Source organism: Polistes fuscatus, unplaced genomic scaffold (assembly GCF_010416935.1).
Source record: "Polistes fuscatus isolate 324 unplaced genomic scaffold, CU_Pfus_HIC Scaffold7, whole genome shotgun sequence".
Taxonomy (NCBI): Eukaryota; Metazoa; Arthropoda; class Insecta; order Hymenoptera; family Vespidae; genus Polistes; species Polistes fuscatus.
In genome coordinates this window covers 9,718,678-9,733,953 of record NW_025113151.1, presented here as the reverse complement: position 1 = coordinate 9,733,953, position 15,276 = coordinate 9,718,678, and the positions used below count along the sequence as shown (strand labels likewise).

At 36.0% G+C, this 15,276-nt stretch overlaps 1 protein-coding gene and 1 long non-coding RNA gene across 11 annotated transcripts in view; one reads left to right on the top strand and one right to left on the bottom strand.

The window, feature by feature from the left end:
* LOC122524059 overlaps positions 1-15,276 on the top strand; it is a 143,094-nt gene that overhangs the window by 56,845 nt on the left and 70,973 nt on the right. The window lies entirely within an intron of this gene.
* Positions 1-15,276, bottom strand: part of LOC122524056 (titin) — an 89,570-nt gene that overhangs the window by 56,408 nt on the left and 17,886 nt on the right. For 8 of the 9 annotated variants that reach the window (XM_043646106.1, XM_043646105.1, XM_043646101.1 and 5 more), the window contains 12 exons: positions 12,562-15,263; positions 11,452-12,454; positions 10,962-11,360; positions 10,368-10,887; positions 10,107-10,278; positions 9,824-10,010; positions 7,360-7,699; positions 6,549-7,278; positions 6,114-6,452; positions 5,874-6,030; positions 5,609-5,775; positions 5,344-5,473 (listed from right to left, as the gene is read on the bottom strand). In XM_043646106.1, the coding sequence (XP_043502041.1) occupies positions 5,344-5,473; positions 5,609-5,775; positions 5,874-6,030; positions 6,114-6,452; positions 6,549-7,278; positions 7,360-7,699; positions 9,824-10,010; positions 10,107-10,278; positions 10,368-10,887; positions 10,962-11,360; positions 11,452-12,454; positions 12,562-15,263 (6,846 nt within the window). The remainder of the gene's footprint in view (positions 1-5,343; positions 5,474-5,608; positions 5,776-5,873; positions 6,031-6,113; positions 6,453-6,548; positions 7,279-7,359; positions 7,700-9,823; positions 10,011-10,106; positions 10,279-10,367; positions 10,888-10,961; positions 11,361-11,451; positions 12,455-12,561; positions 15,264-15,276) is intronic. The other variant, XM_043646102.1, reaches the window with a different exon arrangement.

Here is a 15,276-nt window from a genome sequence, read left to right as displayed (position 1 = left end):
TTGGTTGCTTGACGGAATCGTTTTAATAATTTTTCGTCGTATAAATAAATCTTAATGATACGCATACGCGTAGATATTTGTAAATCTACTTGATGATAAATATTCGTTCTTTTTTTTTATCTCGAAATAAATAAAAAAAAAATAAAAATAAAAAAGGTGGAGTATTTCATTCGTTATCAATTAGTTTTGATATTAAAGGGATGAGGAAACAACGAACTACTCGTGCAAGGGTTTTAAAGAAAGTGTCCCGTTTGTAGAATCCTCTAAGGGGGCAGTGATCTACTACATTTTAACGTGTGACACATGATATTTATTATATGGATGAATCATTTACGCGAATTCCGAGTGGTCATGTATAAAAATAAAAATAAAATCAGCAAGTCCAACGTCTAGCAGTGGCCGTCGTTGCCCCTGACCCTCTTATCTCCTCTCATGTTGTCTCTCAACAACACCTACTACAAATTTTTTCTTCTATAAGAATTCTACACGTCATCCTTTTTTCTCCCCATTATGTTCTAATAATAACAATAATATTATTTTACTTTTTCTCTAAACATATCATCCTTAATAATACGTTTCTTTGTTTTTTAAATCGCGAATACCGTTTACAATCTTTCTTCATTTTTATTTTTATTTGTCGAACGATAAGTAACAATAATACGCATTAGGATTTCAATTATAAAATACAAATGGTTAATAATAATAATAATAATAATAAGAAGAAGAATATAATAAAATGACCTAAGAGTCCATTGTTTTTTTTCTTTCATACTTTTCATGAAATAATCTTTTGTATAACAGTATTAATTTCCAATTATAGATGTTGAACGAAGAAATAATATTAAAATGGAGTTAGGCCAGTTTTCGAAACGATACCAAAAAAGAAAATCATAAAAGTCTCGATAATTATTATTATTATTATTATTACAAATTAAAACAAAAAAAACAAAAAAAGAACAACCTCCTCGAAGTTAGTAACGAGCGAATAGGTTGAGGTGGGGATTCCTTCGAAGAAATTTCCAACTTAAAACTAATGTCTCAACCAGAAATAATTTTGCTTTCCCGCATACGACGAGGAGAGTACGCTGACACGCAGGGGGCAGGCACGCACGCACGCACGGGGGTACTCTCCGGTATTTATTTCTGGCTAAGTTGATTCACTGACAGCTGCTAGTGCCGAAATAGTCTGCTTCGTCGACCTGCTCCTCCCTCCTCCCTCCTCCCCCCTCCTATGTTTCTTCGTTCCACGACGATGGGATGGAGACGATGCTCGAAGATCGAAGACACCACCGAGAGATGACGAACAATATAAACGCCCCCCCTTCTTCTTCTTCTTCTTCGTACCCCTCGTGTAAAATGATTCATCGTACGTTTTTTCTCTTTTCTGTTTTTTTTCTTTTTTTTTTTTCTTTCTATCCAATACGTTGCTCGCCGAAAACGTTGATTCTTGGCACGCATTTGATTTTCCAGGTGGTTGCCGTTTCAAGGTCGTCCTCGTCATCGGGGGGTGGGTGATTTGTTTCAGGGGGGCAGAAGAATTTCCGATTTTCCTCTAGTCGTATTTTTTGGCTCGTCGTGCTTCTTTCGTTCGTTCGAAAATATTTACAGCTTTCTTTTGTAATATATATATATATATGACTAATATAAATTCGAAATTTCATTAAATTTCTATTGAGCTGAGAGAAAACAACTTAACGTTACATTTCTATGATTTTTCTTCTTCTTCTTATTCTTATATTTTTCTTCTATATATAATATAATAAAGGATAGAACGTTGTGTGTGTTGCACGAAGGTATGCGAAGAGAGGAAGAAAAAAAAAAACAAGATAACTTCATCGTTCCATTCACGGTACATGGAAATGCGTTATATCCGGTTTAATATTCCTAGCATTGAAATGCAAAACTAACGTATTTAACATATACAACGATAAATTTACAATTCCTTATACGATATTATAATATACCGTTAATAAAACATTATCCAAGTAAACGTTTCTTTTCTTTTCTTTCCACATTTATCGAAAAAGATTGATATTATAAATTTCTCTAAAAACACATGAAAGTATAATAAATCATGATTTTTGATACTATGATTTTGAAATGACTAACATAAGAGTAGGGACTTAGCCAACTGACGAGAAGGGGTAATAATAATGAGTTTAAAGATACGTTAGAGAGAAAAAGCAGCCACTCGAATATATATATATATATATATGTATATGTATATATGTATGTATGTATGTGTGTGTGTATATATTCGAGTAGAGGGGACTACCCCGCACATGAATTTACCGAGTATTCGTAGAGTTTCGTACCCGGTGGCCAAATATAGTTAGGTAATGTAATACACGTCACGTGGTCAGAAATAGCCGAAGAAGAGGGCCTAGGAGGGTGTGCACACGGCACTGACGTGTCCGCTTGCTTGCTTGCTTGCTTGCTTGCTAGTCTCTACTTTTGAAACGATCCGAAAGAGCAGAAACTACAGACGGAAAATATACGTTTTATCTTTAAGGCGAGCTCTTCTTCACGCTCGTTAAAACAGCTGCCCAGGGGGTAGTGGGGGAGGGTGATGGTTAGCGGGGTGGTGGTGGGGGGAAGCTTGCGGGGAAGTCGAGGGGTCGAGTTGGAAAGCTGATACTCGGAATGTTATTAAGATACTCTCGTATCAAACTGAACGTTCCAATATGGCCGTTCATTTTCACCATAACGAATATCAAATCTTAAGAATTTCATAATTATAATAATAATAATGATAATAATAATAATAATAAGGAAGTATTAAAGAACAAATTTTTGTTCTAAACACGCGTGGGATTTCTATGCGTGATTATCTATGTTGAGATAAAGTTTCCTGCCATTTCGTTTCGTTTTTTTTTCTCTCTTCTTATTCGCCGGATAAGATAAACAGTAATTACTTATTAGAACTGAATTATGTGTTTCTGTTCTATTTCCTTCACCTCTCATCCATTCCCCTGCCTGCCCCCCTCCCTTCTTTTTCTATATTTATACTCCACATTACGGTTCGTCTACCACGCCTGCTTTTTTTATTTTATTTTTTTTTTTTCTTCCTCCCCCCCCTCACTATTCCTCGAGTCACGTTATATTTCGTGCATACGATAAATGACGTTGAGAAAATGAAAAATGAAAAATAATATTGAAGAAGTAGAAGAAGAAAAAAAAGAAGATGAAGAAGAAGAAGAAGAAGAAACGCAACGTTTCGTCGGCTTTCTTTTATCATTATTATTAATTTACTTGATCTTTATTTTTACTTTACTTTTGTATTTGTGGTTCTAATTTAAAATGCACTTTTATCGGTCCTCATAATCGCGTATTAATTGTAATTTCCTTAATTAAATGTATTATATTTGGTCTCTAGCGGCAACGTCCGCCGACGAATCGATAACAAACCAGACGTTTGGACGTATTTTCAATTCTTTTTTATTAGATATTTTTGTTTGTTTCCATTGTACAATAAAATAAATAAATCGATCGGTGTTAAATGGGTTAGCAACTGTTGGATTAACTTTGACAACGGAGTATGTGTGTGTTTGTGTGTAGTAGTAGTAGTAGTAGTAGTGCATATGAAGAAACGCTTCAAAAATTACTTTTTTTTTCTTTTTTTGGTTTTATATATGTTATGTGTTTTTTTTGTTCTTTTTTAATTTCGTGTCGTGTCGTGTCGTGTGTTATAATTTTTTTTTTGTCATCGTCACGCGCGGATTTGTTGCAGTTGAAGGAGGAAGAAGAAGAAGAAGAAGTAGGATCTTGCACCCCTCCCTCCCCCTACTGTCAACGAATATTATTTGTTTTTTTTTCTTTTTCTTTCGCACGAAGAAAAACAAAAAAATAAAGCAATGTACACATTTCTATTATGATTCTAACTACTATTAATATATGCATAATAATAATATTATTTTCTAACATTATATACGTGTATTCTAATATGAAACATTTAACAAGATGACTACATTGAACGAGTAAACGAGTTTATTTATATTTTATAAATTAATCGTCGTCGTGTCGTTGTTGTTGTTGTTTTTGTTGTTGTTCTTATTCATCGACGTTTTGTTTTTTTTAACTTAAACATTAATATATTTTCCTTTCCATTCGTTTCTAAAACTTTCCGATTCCCTTTCATCTTTCTCTCTTAATTTATCTCATTTTTCGTATATTTATATAAATTATATTATTATTTAAATAAATTCTATCGAAGCACCACCTATATACGAATTTTTCTTTTCATTTCTTTTTAAAGACGTAAGTAGGGTGCGTCTCGCTCGTTAATTAACACCTTATTTGTGTTCTTTTTTTGTTGTTGTTTTATTCACCCTACGTTCCGTCTTGTCGAAATTAAAAAAAAGAAAAATTAGAAAACAAGTATGTCCAAATCATTTGGACATACTTTTTTCCTTGCGAAAAGTGAAAGAATTTTTTCCTACTAAAAAAACAATCCTTTTTGCACGTTTCGTTTCAACCCCTTATCTTATATTTTTTTTTTTTTTTAAGCACCATCTTCGCGTAACTTTCGTAAAAATAATTATTTATCTTTCGTTTTTCTCTTTTCGATTAGTAGTCGAACTTGAAAAAAGATAGAGAGAGACAGACAGATAAATAGATAGAAAGAGAGAGAGAGAGAGAGAGAGAGAGAGAAAGAAAAAAAAAACATTTCTTTCAAGCTCACTTCCATTGAAAATCATTCGTCAAAATATTTAGCAATTCTCGTTTCACTCGCTCGTCTACTTTTCAAAACGCGACGAGTTAGTATGAACTCCCCGTATTATTGTGCAATTGAAAATTTTTAATTAAGTGGACAATGAAGTAGGAAAATTTTACACGAAAAGAGTAATTATTTTTTTTTTAATAGACTCGTTGGAGAAAGAGAGATAGAGAGAGGGTTTTTCGAGAAAAAAAAAATAGAAAAAAAAATGGGAGAATAGGTTATATGGTTTTAGAGTAACGCAATAAAAAGCGGAAAAAAAATAAATATACGCACGGTATTGCCATCGTTCGATGGACCGTGGGCACACGTAGAAATCCGTATCGCATTTAAGACAATAATAGCATGATTCAAAAATATAATATCATCCAAAAAATCTTATTCGATTAAACACCGCGAGTTTTGATAATGATTTATATTGTCTCACGTGTAATACGAATTTCTTTGGCAGTTCTCTAAAGGTACGTGTTTGTTTTTTTGTTTGTTTGTTTGTTTGTTTGTTTGTTTGTTTGTTTGTTTGTTTGTCGGTCAATCCAATCGCGCGTTTTGTGTTAGCAATTGAATTTGTACGACTTTCTTTTTTTTATTATTTTTTTTTTTTTTTTTTTTTCTTATTCAGTTCTTACTTTTGACGATGAGTTTCGCAGAGGTTTCTACGGTACCGGCCGAGGTCGTAGCTCTGCAACTGAAAGTGCCAGTGTCCTCTTCGTAAGTTGTCGCGATTAACAGTACTGCGTTGTTGCCCTCGTGAATCATCTGAAAACGTAATCGACAAAACGATTTATCGTAAGGCCCCTTTTTTTTAATTTTAATTCGACACACGTCAATGATTATCGTTATCATAAAAATGAGAAAGTAATTATAGACAACGGATCAATTGGGGTTTTGTACCTGAAAATCGGGTGACTGAGGTATAAGGGCACCTTCTCTGTACCATTGAATCGTTGGTTTCGGTTTAGCAGGAGTAACCTGAGTTTTAAATTGTGCCGGTTGTCCCTCGGAAACTATTTGATCTTTCAACGGTGATAATTTCGGCAAAATGTCAGCCGCATCTGGTGCTGGAATTATATAAATGACGAAATTATTATTTCTTAAAAAAAAACACGATTGTGCTGGTCATTTTTGTATATTTATTTTGATCGTTAACTGATCTTACCGAGTACTCTCAAATTTGCCGAAGTTGTAACATCACCGGCAGGATTTTTGGCGATACATTTGTAAACACCTTCGTCTTCGGGAAATGCTTCCGTAATTTTCAAAGTACAAAGATCACCGTCCTTTTGCATTTGGAAATATTTCGACGGTTTTATTACCTAAGAATATTAACATTATAACATTAACAATTGTGTTTTCTAATCATTTCTGATAAAACGATGATTATTTTATTTCGATTTACCTTGTCACCTTTTTTCCATTGAACAGTAGGTACGGGTTTTCCTGTTATTTTGCAAGCGAATGCCACGGAAGTTCCTTCTTTGATAGTTTGATCTTTTAGAGGTTCCAATACAGCAGGTGCCTTCTCTACACCAGGTGTTGTTGGTTTTGCTGTCTTTGTTGGCGATTGTGGTCCACGAACTGTACATTCGGCATCGCAACGTGCTTCACCTGCACTGTTGATGGCAACGCATTCGTATTTACCCGAATCGTCTGGTATTGTTTCCAAAATGAGAAGTGTGTAAATGTTATCTTCTTCCAATGTCTTATAACGAATATCAGCCGTCACTTTTTTACCGTTCTAAAAAGTATTCAAAATATATCAAACAATTGTACATCGTGTGTTGAAAAACAATAAAAAAAAATATTCTTTCACAATTAGTTGCGTGATAATTACCTTCAACCAATAAACATCCAAAGGTTTGGTGCCGGTAACTTTGGCATCGAATCGAGCCAATTGTCCAGTTGTCACCGAAGTATTTTGTATAGTAGATAGAAAACTGGGTGGTACGATTCCACCTCTACCGGGTTGTCTTCTACGTTCCTCGACAACGAGATTGGCACTGCATTTAGCTTTACCACCACGATTTTCAGCAATTACGGAAAACACCGCGGAATCTTCCATAAATACTTGACGAATAATCAATACCGATTTAGTACTGAACGTGTAGATTTGAAGATCAGGCGAGTTTTGAATCGGAAAATCTTCTCTGTACCATTTAATGGTTGGCAAAGGATCCCCGTCAAATTCAACCTCGAATCTTGCTTGTTCCTGTTCGAAAGCTCTGCACGGTTGAATCTTTTTCGTGAAAACTGGCGGCTTAGCTGGTTTCACTTGTCCTTGGACTACGCGTTCCTGCGTTTGAGCTTTGTGTTCGACTTCCGTTGTCTCGGTGGCCGTTATTTTTCTCGTTATTTCGAGATCACCCTTCACCTCTTTCTGAGTTTGTTTCTGTTTCGCCACGTGTACTTCTCGTCCATGAACCAATGATTCCGAAGGTTCCGGTGGGTACCTTCCTGTACCCTTTAAACGTTCACTATCGATATCTACCTCGGTCAGGTGTGGTTTCTTCACGAATTTTGCTTGCGGTGGTGGTTGAACCGTTTCTTTCGTATCCGTCGTTTCACTGAAATATTCGATCGATTCGTTAAATCATTTTTCATAAGATAATCAAATATAATAATAATATATCGAAAATATTACTCACAGACTTTCTTGATATTTCTGTGCCATTCCTTTGGCCATGGAATTGGATACAACTTTGTCACCGGGTATGGCAAATTGATGGGAAGATTCTCTCAATCTGGATTCCTTCAACACTTGTTCCTCCTCCAAGCTCATTAATTTTTGATAATAATCCTCGTTCTTTTTGCTCTTTACCGATTTCTGCCATTCGGCTTCGGGTTCTTTGAATACCTTTTGCCCAAGATGTTCTGTAGCAATCTCAACCCCTTGGGATACAGTTTGATGACGTTCCTCGAATACACGCTCGAGTTCTGTGTTCTGTCTCTCCGATTGGTATTGGGTTAGTCCATAATCGTACCAAGCTAGGGAACAAATAGATTAGACCATTCCGTTCTTCTCGCGTTGTTTTCTTTTTTTTTTTCTCGCAGCAAATTAAACGACACAACGGTATGCCGATTAATTCATATTTTTAACATTCGTCCCGCGTGTTTTGTTCAGGACACAAATTTCAATTGAATTTCGTAGATACAACGTATTTCGATTTCGCATTTCAAATCTAAAAATTAATTATCCCGAAAAAACTGTTTTTTCTTTTTCCGAATCTGATTTTAAATTTGAAGATTTATCAATTGAATTATTTTCGCGTGCGTTTTCTTAATGCAATTTGACAATTTTATTCGTTGATCTATTAAACGAACGTTGTAATCGCTACGATAAAGGGTTTTTCTTTTTTTTTTTTTTCTTCAAATCAGAATAAATACGACACAGTACTTCCATTGGCGATGCAACACATTTTCTATCTTTCCAACGTAATGGGTAAACAAATATTCTCAAATTCGAAGATAATCGGAGACAGAGGTGGACATTCAACAAAAAATTGTCATTCGAGTTAGAATACGTGGTGTTAACACGATTTGAATCAAACCTTTTTTTGTTGTTTCCTTTTTTTTGATTTTTTTTTCTTTTTCTATTTCGTACTTTTTAATAACGTCAATAACAATAGTACACTTAGATCGATCATTCTGTACCCTTCGTCTCGTGTGAAGGTTTTGGTTACCTCGATTTTCCAAGGGTGTAATATCTCATGGAAGTTGAAAATGCATTTTATTTTTCCATTAATCAAATATTACTTCATATATTACAATTGGTATCACCATTCATTGAACACATTTTATTTGAGACACATAATAAGAACAATGGATTTGAATTTAACTTTATCAGATAGATTTAAGGAAATGGACCAACGAGGAATCAATTCTTTTTTTTTTTTTTTGCAAAGTAAATGTAACGAAAAAAAAAGAAAATACATTTCTAGCATAGCACTAAATCTAGAAAAGAATAAAAATGAAAATTAGATATAAACGATGATAGGACACACAAAAAAAAGAAAAACACTGAGGAATACGGAGCTCTGTTTAAATTTGACTCGTTATATATGCGTTAACAAAATATTTTTAAATAATATTAATTTTGTCTCACGATCGTAAAACAAAACGTAAATAAATTTACGTGGTTTACGGTCCAAAAAAAAGAACAAAAAAGAGAAAAGAAGAAATGAAGAAAAAAAAAATAAACAATTATAGAGCCATAAAAACCGTTTTCTCCAGTGCATCAACAATCAATCAATCAATCAATCAATCAATCAAAAATTATTGATGAGGACACGCGGAGAAAAATATTCCGAATACTTTTCTCCGTGTTAATAATTAATGTTTCTTCTGTAACATTCGTGAAACATGATAAAGTGGTGGCAGTGGTGTTTTGTGGTGGTATAATAAATAAATAAATAAATAAATAATATAATAATAATAATACGAATGTTCTATCCATGACTTGTCATACCTGAATTGCGTTAATCCATCGCGTAATGCGTAATTCGAAGGTCTCATTGCTCGAAATTCTCGTCCGATTTCCAAAAGCCCAAAGAATTAGAAGAAGAAGAAGAAGAAGAAGAAGAAGAAGCTGGTAGCGAAGGTACTCGTAGGCGTGATTTGCCATAATGATTATTAGGAAAAGGTGATGATCAATCGGAATAATAGGGAACAAGGATAATAGATCTGCTAGATCTGTTTGACTGTGTTCAAATTGTCTCAAGTGTCATTTGTTCTAGATTGATAAATGTATCTATATTTATATATATATATATATATATGTGTCGTATCGTTATATTTTATGTACTGTGTTGCGTTTGTACGCATTTTGTAACCTCCTCACTGTTCCTATCATTATTTATTGATCATGTGCAAGTATTTTTTACCATGCATTTATTTGATGTCATTGTATCATTGTTCGGTTATGCTAAGTATATTGTTCAGTTAGCTATTTGCATTTTTCGTCAATATTTTTCTCGTATTAAGGATATTCATAATAATAATCACATATATATAAAAACCAATTAGAATTTGGATAAAAATATTGATAAGACGAAGAATGCAATTTCGCATATTTGTAATAGTGTCTCAATTTATTATTAAATGCAAACTTACGTCTCGGTGAATTCTTCAATACACCACGATAATCGTCGGTACGTTGTTTAACAGTTAAGAACGTTTCCGTACGTGATTCGCCAACCGAACTTCTTGCGATGACTTCAACCTTTCCGTGATCGTACTGTCTTGTCTTTGGTATATCTAGATGATACATGCCGTCGTATGTCAATTTGTAACGTGATCCCTGTAACACGATATAAATATAAACATCTTATATAATTTTATCGGAATATCACACAATCTAATCAATCGGATAATACAACGAAACCAAATCACATACGTTAACAACAGTGTGTCCATTAAGAATCCACATAACACGGGGCCTTGGGTGACCCGTAACTCGACAGCAAAATCTCGAACAGTCACCTTCCTCGACCGTAACTGGTTCTGGTTTGCTAACGAACAACGGTGGTGCACGTACTTTTTCTTCTTCACCTTCATCTTCGGGAACACTTTAAAAACATCAAGAAACAAACATTAATCTATAATATTCTTTATTACTATTGAACGATAACTAATAGGATATTATGAAATATCTTACATCTGCCATGCTGCTTCCATTTCACGAATTTTCTCGATACTCTTCATTCCCTTTGGCAATTGGGACTCGTAAATGATACCAGGTTTACCTGCCGTACGAATAATTGCTCTAGTTTCATCCATCCCGTACAAATTGGTAGCCCTGCAAAGATACTCTCCGCTATCCTCGGGATAAACCCAACCAAAGTTCATAGCAACATAACCGAAATCGTAAATAGGTGTGAATCTGTTCTTATGGGGAAGTGGTTTGCCATTGAAGAACCATTCAACTTTCATATTTGGATCACCTACTGGTGCCAATTGACATTCGAATTTGGTACTGTTCATTTCAACGAGTTCTACTTGATCCTGTATTTGCGTAACGAAACGCGGCGGTTGTTTCTTATCGGCATCGTAAAGATCATCCTCGGTCAAATGAACTTCTGACGTGTATTTTTTAATGGTAGCTTCCATTTGCATCAAAGCTTCCGATTTCTTCATGCCTTTTGGTACTTGGTTTTGAAGAATGATACTTGGAAGTTCTGGAATAATAATTGTATTGATGAATATATTTAGTAAAGTTTAATGGAAATTGTTGTTGATAAAAAATACGTACTTTTGCAAGACACTGATGCTTTTGTGGTGTCTTCACCAAGATCATTGACAGCTTTGCACACGTATTCACCAGAATCCTCAGGATATACGTATAAAATGTCCATGGATACGAAACCCATATCGTATACAGTTCTATATCTATGACCTGCTGGAATAAGCTTTCCATTTCTGTACCATATAATGCGCAAGTTAGGATCATCTTTCGGTTCCACTCGACATTCGAACCTGACTGGTTCTGATTCATCAACTGTAGCCGATTGAATCTGTGTAATAAAACGTGGTGGTTCGCGTGGTGCTTCCTCAGCTGGTGGTTCGCTGATAGGTCCACGTTCTAATTCCTTTAATTTTTCTCCACTCATGCCTGATGGTAGTTGGGAATCGAAATCTATCGTTTTCTTGGCTACAAGTAATGAAATATATGATATTAAGTTTAAATGTTGCTAATATTTTCATATAAGTATATAGATTGTATTTATTTATAAAATACTTACATTTACATGTTATGGTTGCTTTAGTTGTTGCAGTACCCCATTTGTTCGTAGCTCTGCACACGTATTCCCCGCTATCCCTAGCATATGTATAAGACATGTCCAATGAAATAAAACCAAAATCATTTATTTGATGCACGCGAGAACCAGTTGCGAATGGTCTACCATTGTGGTACCATTCAACACGCATAGTTGGATCACCGACTGGTTCTACTCTACAATCGAAATGACTTGGACCAGATTCCTCAACTTCGATGTCTTTTAATTCGACGATGAATCTTGGTGGATTAGGTGTTTCCTCTTCAGCCAGGATTTCATCTTTCTTGTAAAGGGATTCTTCTAGTTTTTGTATACTTTCGGTACCGGTCTTGAAATTACTCGGTAATTGTGGTTCCAAGATGATACCTTGACGACCACGAACTTGCAATTTACAGGACACCGTTGCTTCCCCGTGACGATTGGTTGCTTTGCACGTGTAAAGCCCAGAATCTCTTTGATAACAATTGGCTACTTCCAAAATGACAAAACCAAAGTCATGAATGGTTTTTATTCTGGTACCAGCTAATAGAGGCTTTCCATTATGGAACCATTCAACCCTCATACTTGAATCGTTGATGGGTACGAGTCTGCACTCGAAATGAGCTAATGAATTTTCAGCAAGCGCTAAATCTGACGGAGTGGTGATGAATTCCGGTGGTTTTCCCGTATCATCGTCAGGACTGGGTTGCCCAGGTTCGTTTCCAAGACCTTCAAGTTCAGCTATCTTATCTATCGTACTCTCCATGCCTTTTGGCAATTGCGATTCAAGAATGATGCTACGTTTTCCAGTACATTTCATAGTACATGTGGTTACTGCTTCACCGTAATCGTTAATTGCTCGACAACTATATTCTCCGGAATCTTCAGGGTAAATTGGTGAGATCTCCAAAATAACGAAACCGAAATCACAGAATGTTCGAAAGCGTGATCCCGTTCGAAGTGGTTTACCATTCCAGAACCATTCGACCTATATAAACATAGTTTTCATTTATTATTAGTCAAATTAAATAATAAATGCCGATAATTATGACAATGGATCAATTGTAAATAAAGAAAAAAAAATATATTAATTACCTTTAATCTTGGATCATCGGTAGGTGTAAGTCTTGCTTCGAAGTGTGCACTTTCACCTTCCCGAAGGCCATCGATGTTGCTCAAAGGTACAGTGAAAACTGGAGCTTTTCCACGTTCTTCGACTGTTTTCTCATCTTTAGTACGAATCATAGAGTCCTCCAGGGTTTGGATTTTCTCTAAACCACCTTCCATTCCTTTTGGTAATTGAGATTCCAAAATAAGACTGGACTTTGAGAAACACTTCAAAGTAGCCTTAGTTGTATCTTCACCGTACTTGTTAAACGCTCTACATTCGTATACACCGGAATTTTCTTCATAACAATAAAGTATGTCAAGAATGACGATACCAAAATCATGGAAAGTTCTGTAACGATGACCATGTGGTAGCTTTTTGCCGTTATAATACCATTCAACTTTCAAATCCGGATCAGTAACAGGAGTCAATCTGGCCTCGAAATGAGCAGATTGTCCCTCAACCAGTTTCGTAATGTCTGCAATTTGGGTGATAAACTTGGGTGGTTCGGCAACAGGAGTTGTCGGTGTGGTCGGTTGTTCACCACCGTAACTTTCGAGTTCACGAATCCTAGCTAGAGAATCTGGTTGCAGTGAATCCAGGTATACTCCGCTCTTGCCGAAACATTTGATGGTCGCTTTCGTATAATCCTCGCCATATTTGTTGCTTGCTTTGCATACGTATTCCCCAGTGTCGTGTGACATGACTCCAGCAATGTCCATAACGACGAATCCAAAATCGGAGACCATCTTGAAACGTGAAGAGTGTCTGAGCGGTTGTCCATTGTGGAACCATTCAACCTTCATATGTGGATCACCGACAGGAATAAGAGTACATTCGAAGTGTACCGATTGTCCATCTTTCAGACCTTCCAAGGATTGTATTTGCGTGGTGAATTTTGGTTTTTGTCCTTTAGACTTGTCTACGCATTCTAATTGAACACTGATCTCCGCTTTACCCCATTTGTTCGTAGCTCGGCAAGAATAGGTGCCAGAATCTTCGATTTTAGTTCCGAGAACTTCCAACACGACCATACCAAATGCGTAAACGGTTCTAGTACGATGACTAGCTTCTAATGATTTTCCATTATAGAACCATTCGACCACCATAGTCTGATCACCAGTCGGTGTTAATGATGCTTCGAAATGAGCAATCTCACCTTCGGATAGATTGGTCAGGTTCTCGAATTGCGATGTGAAAACAGGTGGATGCCCTTCTTCGCTTTCGGGTAAACCACCTTCCTGTCGTTTAAGTGATTCCTCAAGGTCTTGAATGGCTTCGAGACCTTCCTTACCTTTCGGATGTTGAGATTTTTCGATAATACTTTCTTTAGTCGAACAATATACTGTCGTAGATGTAAAAGCTTCTCCAACTTTGTTATACGCTTTGCAAGTATAAATACCAGAATCTCGATCGTAAACATCAGTCAAATCCAAAGTGACAAATCCAAAATCGCTGGTCATCTTGAAACGGGCACCGTGTTCCAAAGCTTTGCCATTGAAATACCATTCGATTTTCAAATTGGGATCATCTTTTGGCTCAACTTGACCTTCCAGATGAAGAGGTTCAGATTCACCCAGCTTGAATTCCGGTTGAAGGGGTACAGTCCAAATTGGTTTGGGGTATTCATGTTCGGGTTTATCATCCGGTCTCCTGTATTTGGATAAATATGCATCTTCGGCTTCTTTAACTTTTTCCAATCCAGCTTCACCTTGCGGATGTTGAGTTTGCAGGTAAATACTTTGTTTGCTGGTACATTTAAGAGTACCCGATGTTTGTGCCGTTCCTTTAGAGTTAGTTGCTTTAACCGTTACGATACCTGAATCCTCTTCGTAGCTATGCGTAATATCGAGTGCAACGTATCCAAAATCGTACGTCGATTTAAATCGTGCACCAGTTGGCAATGGTTTTCCATTCATAAACCATTCAATTTTCATAGTTGGATCTTTAGATGGTTCTACGTTACACTCGAAATGAACGTTGTCACCTTCGAAGCATTCGACATTATTCAAATGGGTTATGAAAACTGGTTCCTCGTATGTTGGTTCAGGTTGTTCGGTAGTACCGACCTGTGGTTGTTCAAGAGCATCGATTTTAGGTAATGCGTCTGGGTGAAGAGTATCACCAAGAAGCCAATGACGATCTACGATTTTCAAACTACAGGTAGATACAGCTTCTCCAAGTAAATTCGTAGCTTTACAGGTATAAATTGCTGAATCGTCTGGTCTCAGACCGTTAATGGACAACGTGACTAAACCAAAATCAAATGTACTACGTAATCTTGTACCGGTTTGCAAAGATATACCATTTTTGAACCATTCTACTCGCAAATTAGGATCAGCTCTTGGTTCTACTTGAGCTTCTAGATAAACGTGTTGTCCTTCGATCAATTTATCATAACTTTCCAAATGTTTAGTGAAAACTGGTGCTTGTTGTGGGGTTGTATCAACAAACATCTCTGGTACCTTGTTCATCTCCGCTTCCTTTAACTGAATCTTTTGCCATGCGTCCGGTTGTATACTTTGAGCATCGATAGCAGAACGTGCTTTAACTTTTAATGAAATCGATGAAACAGCTTCACCACTTTTGTTAATAGCTTTACAAGTATATACACCAGAATCTTCCGGTATTACTTTCAATATGTCCAATGTTACGTAACCAAAATCATGATTTACATGGAAGCGAGATCCTGTAATCGATAA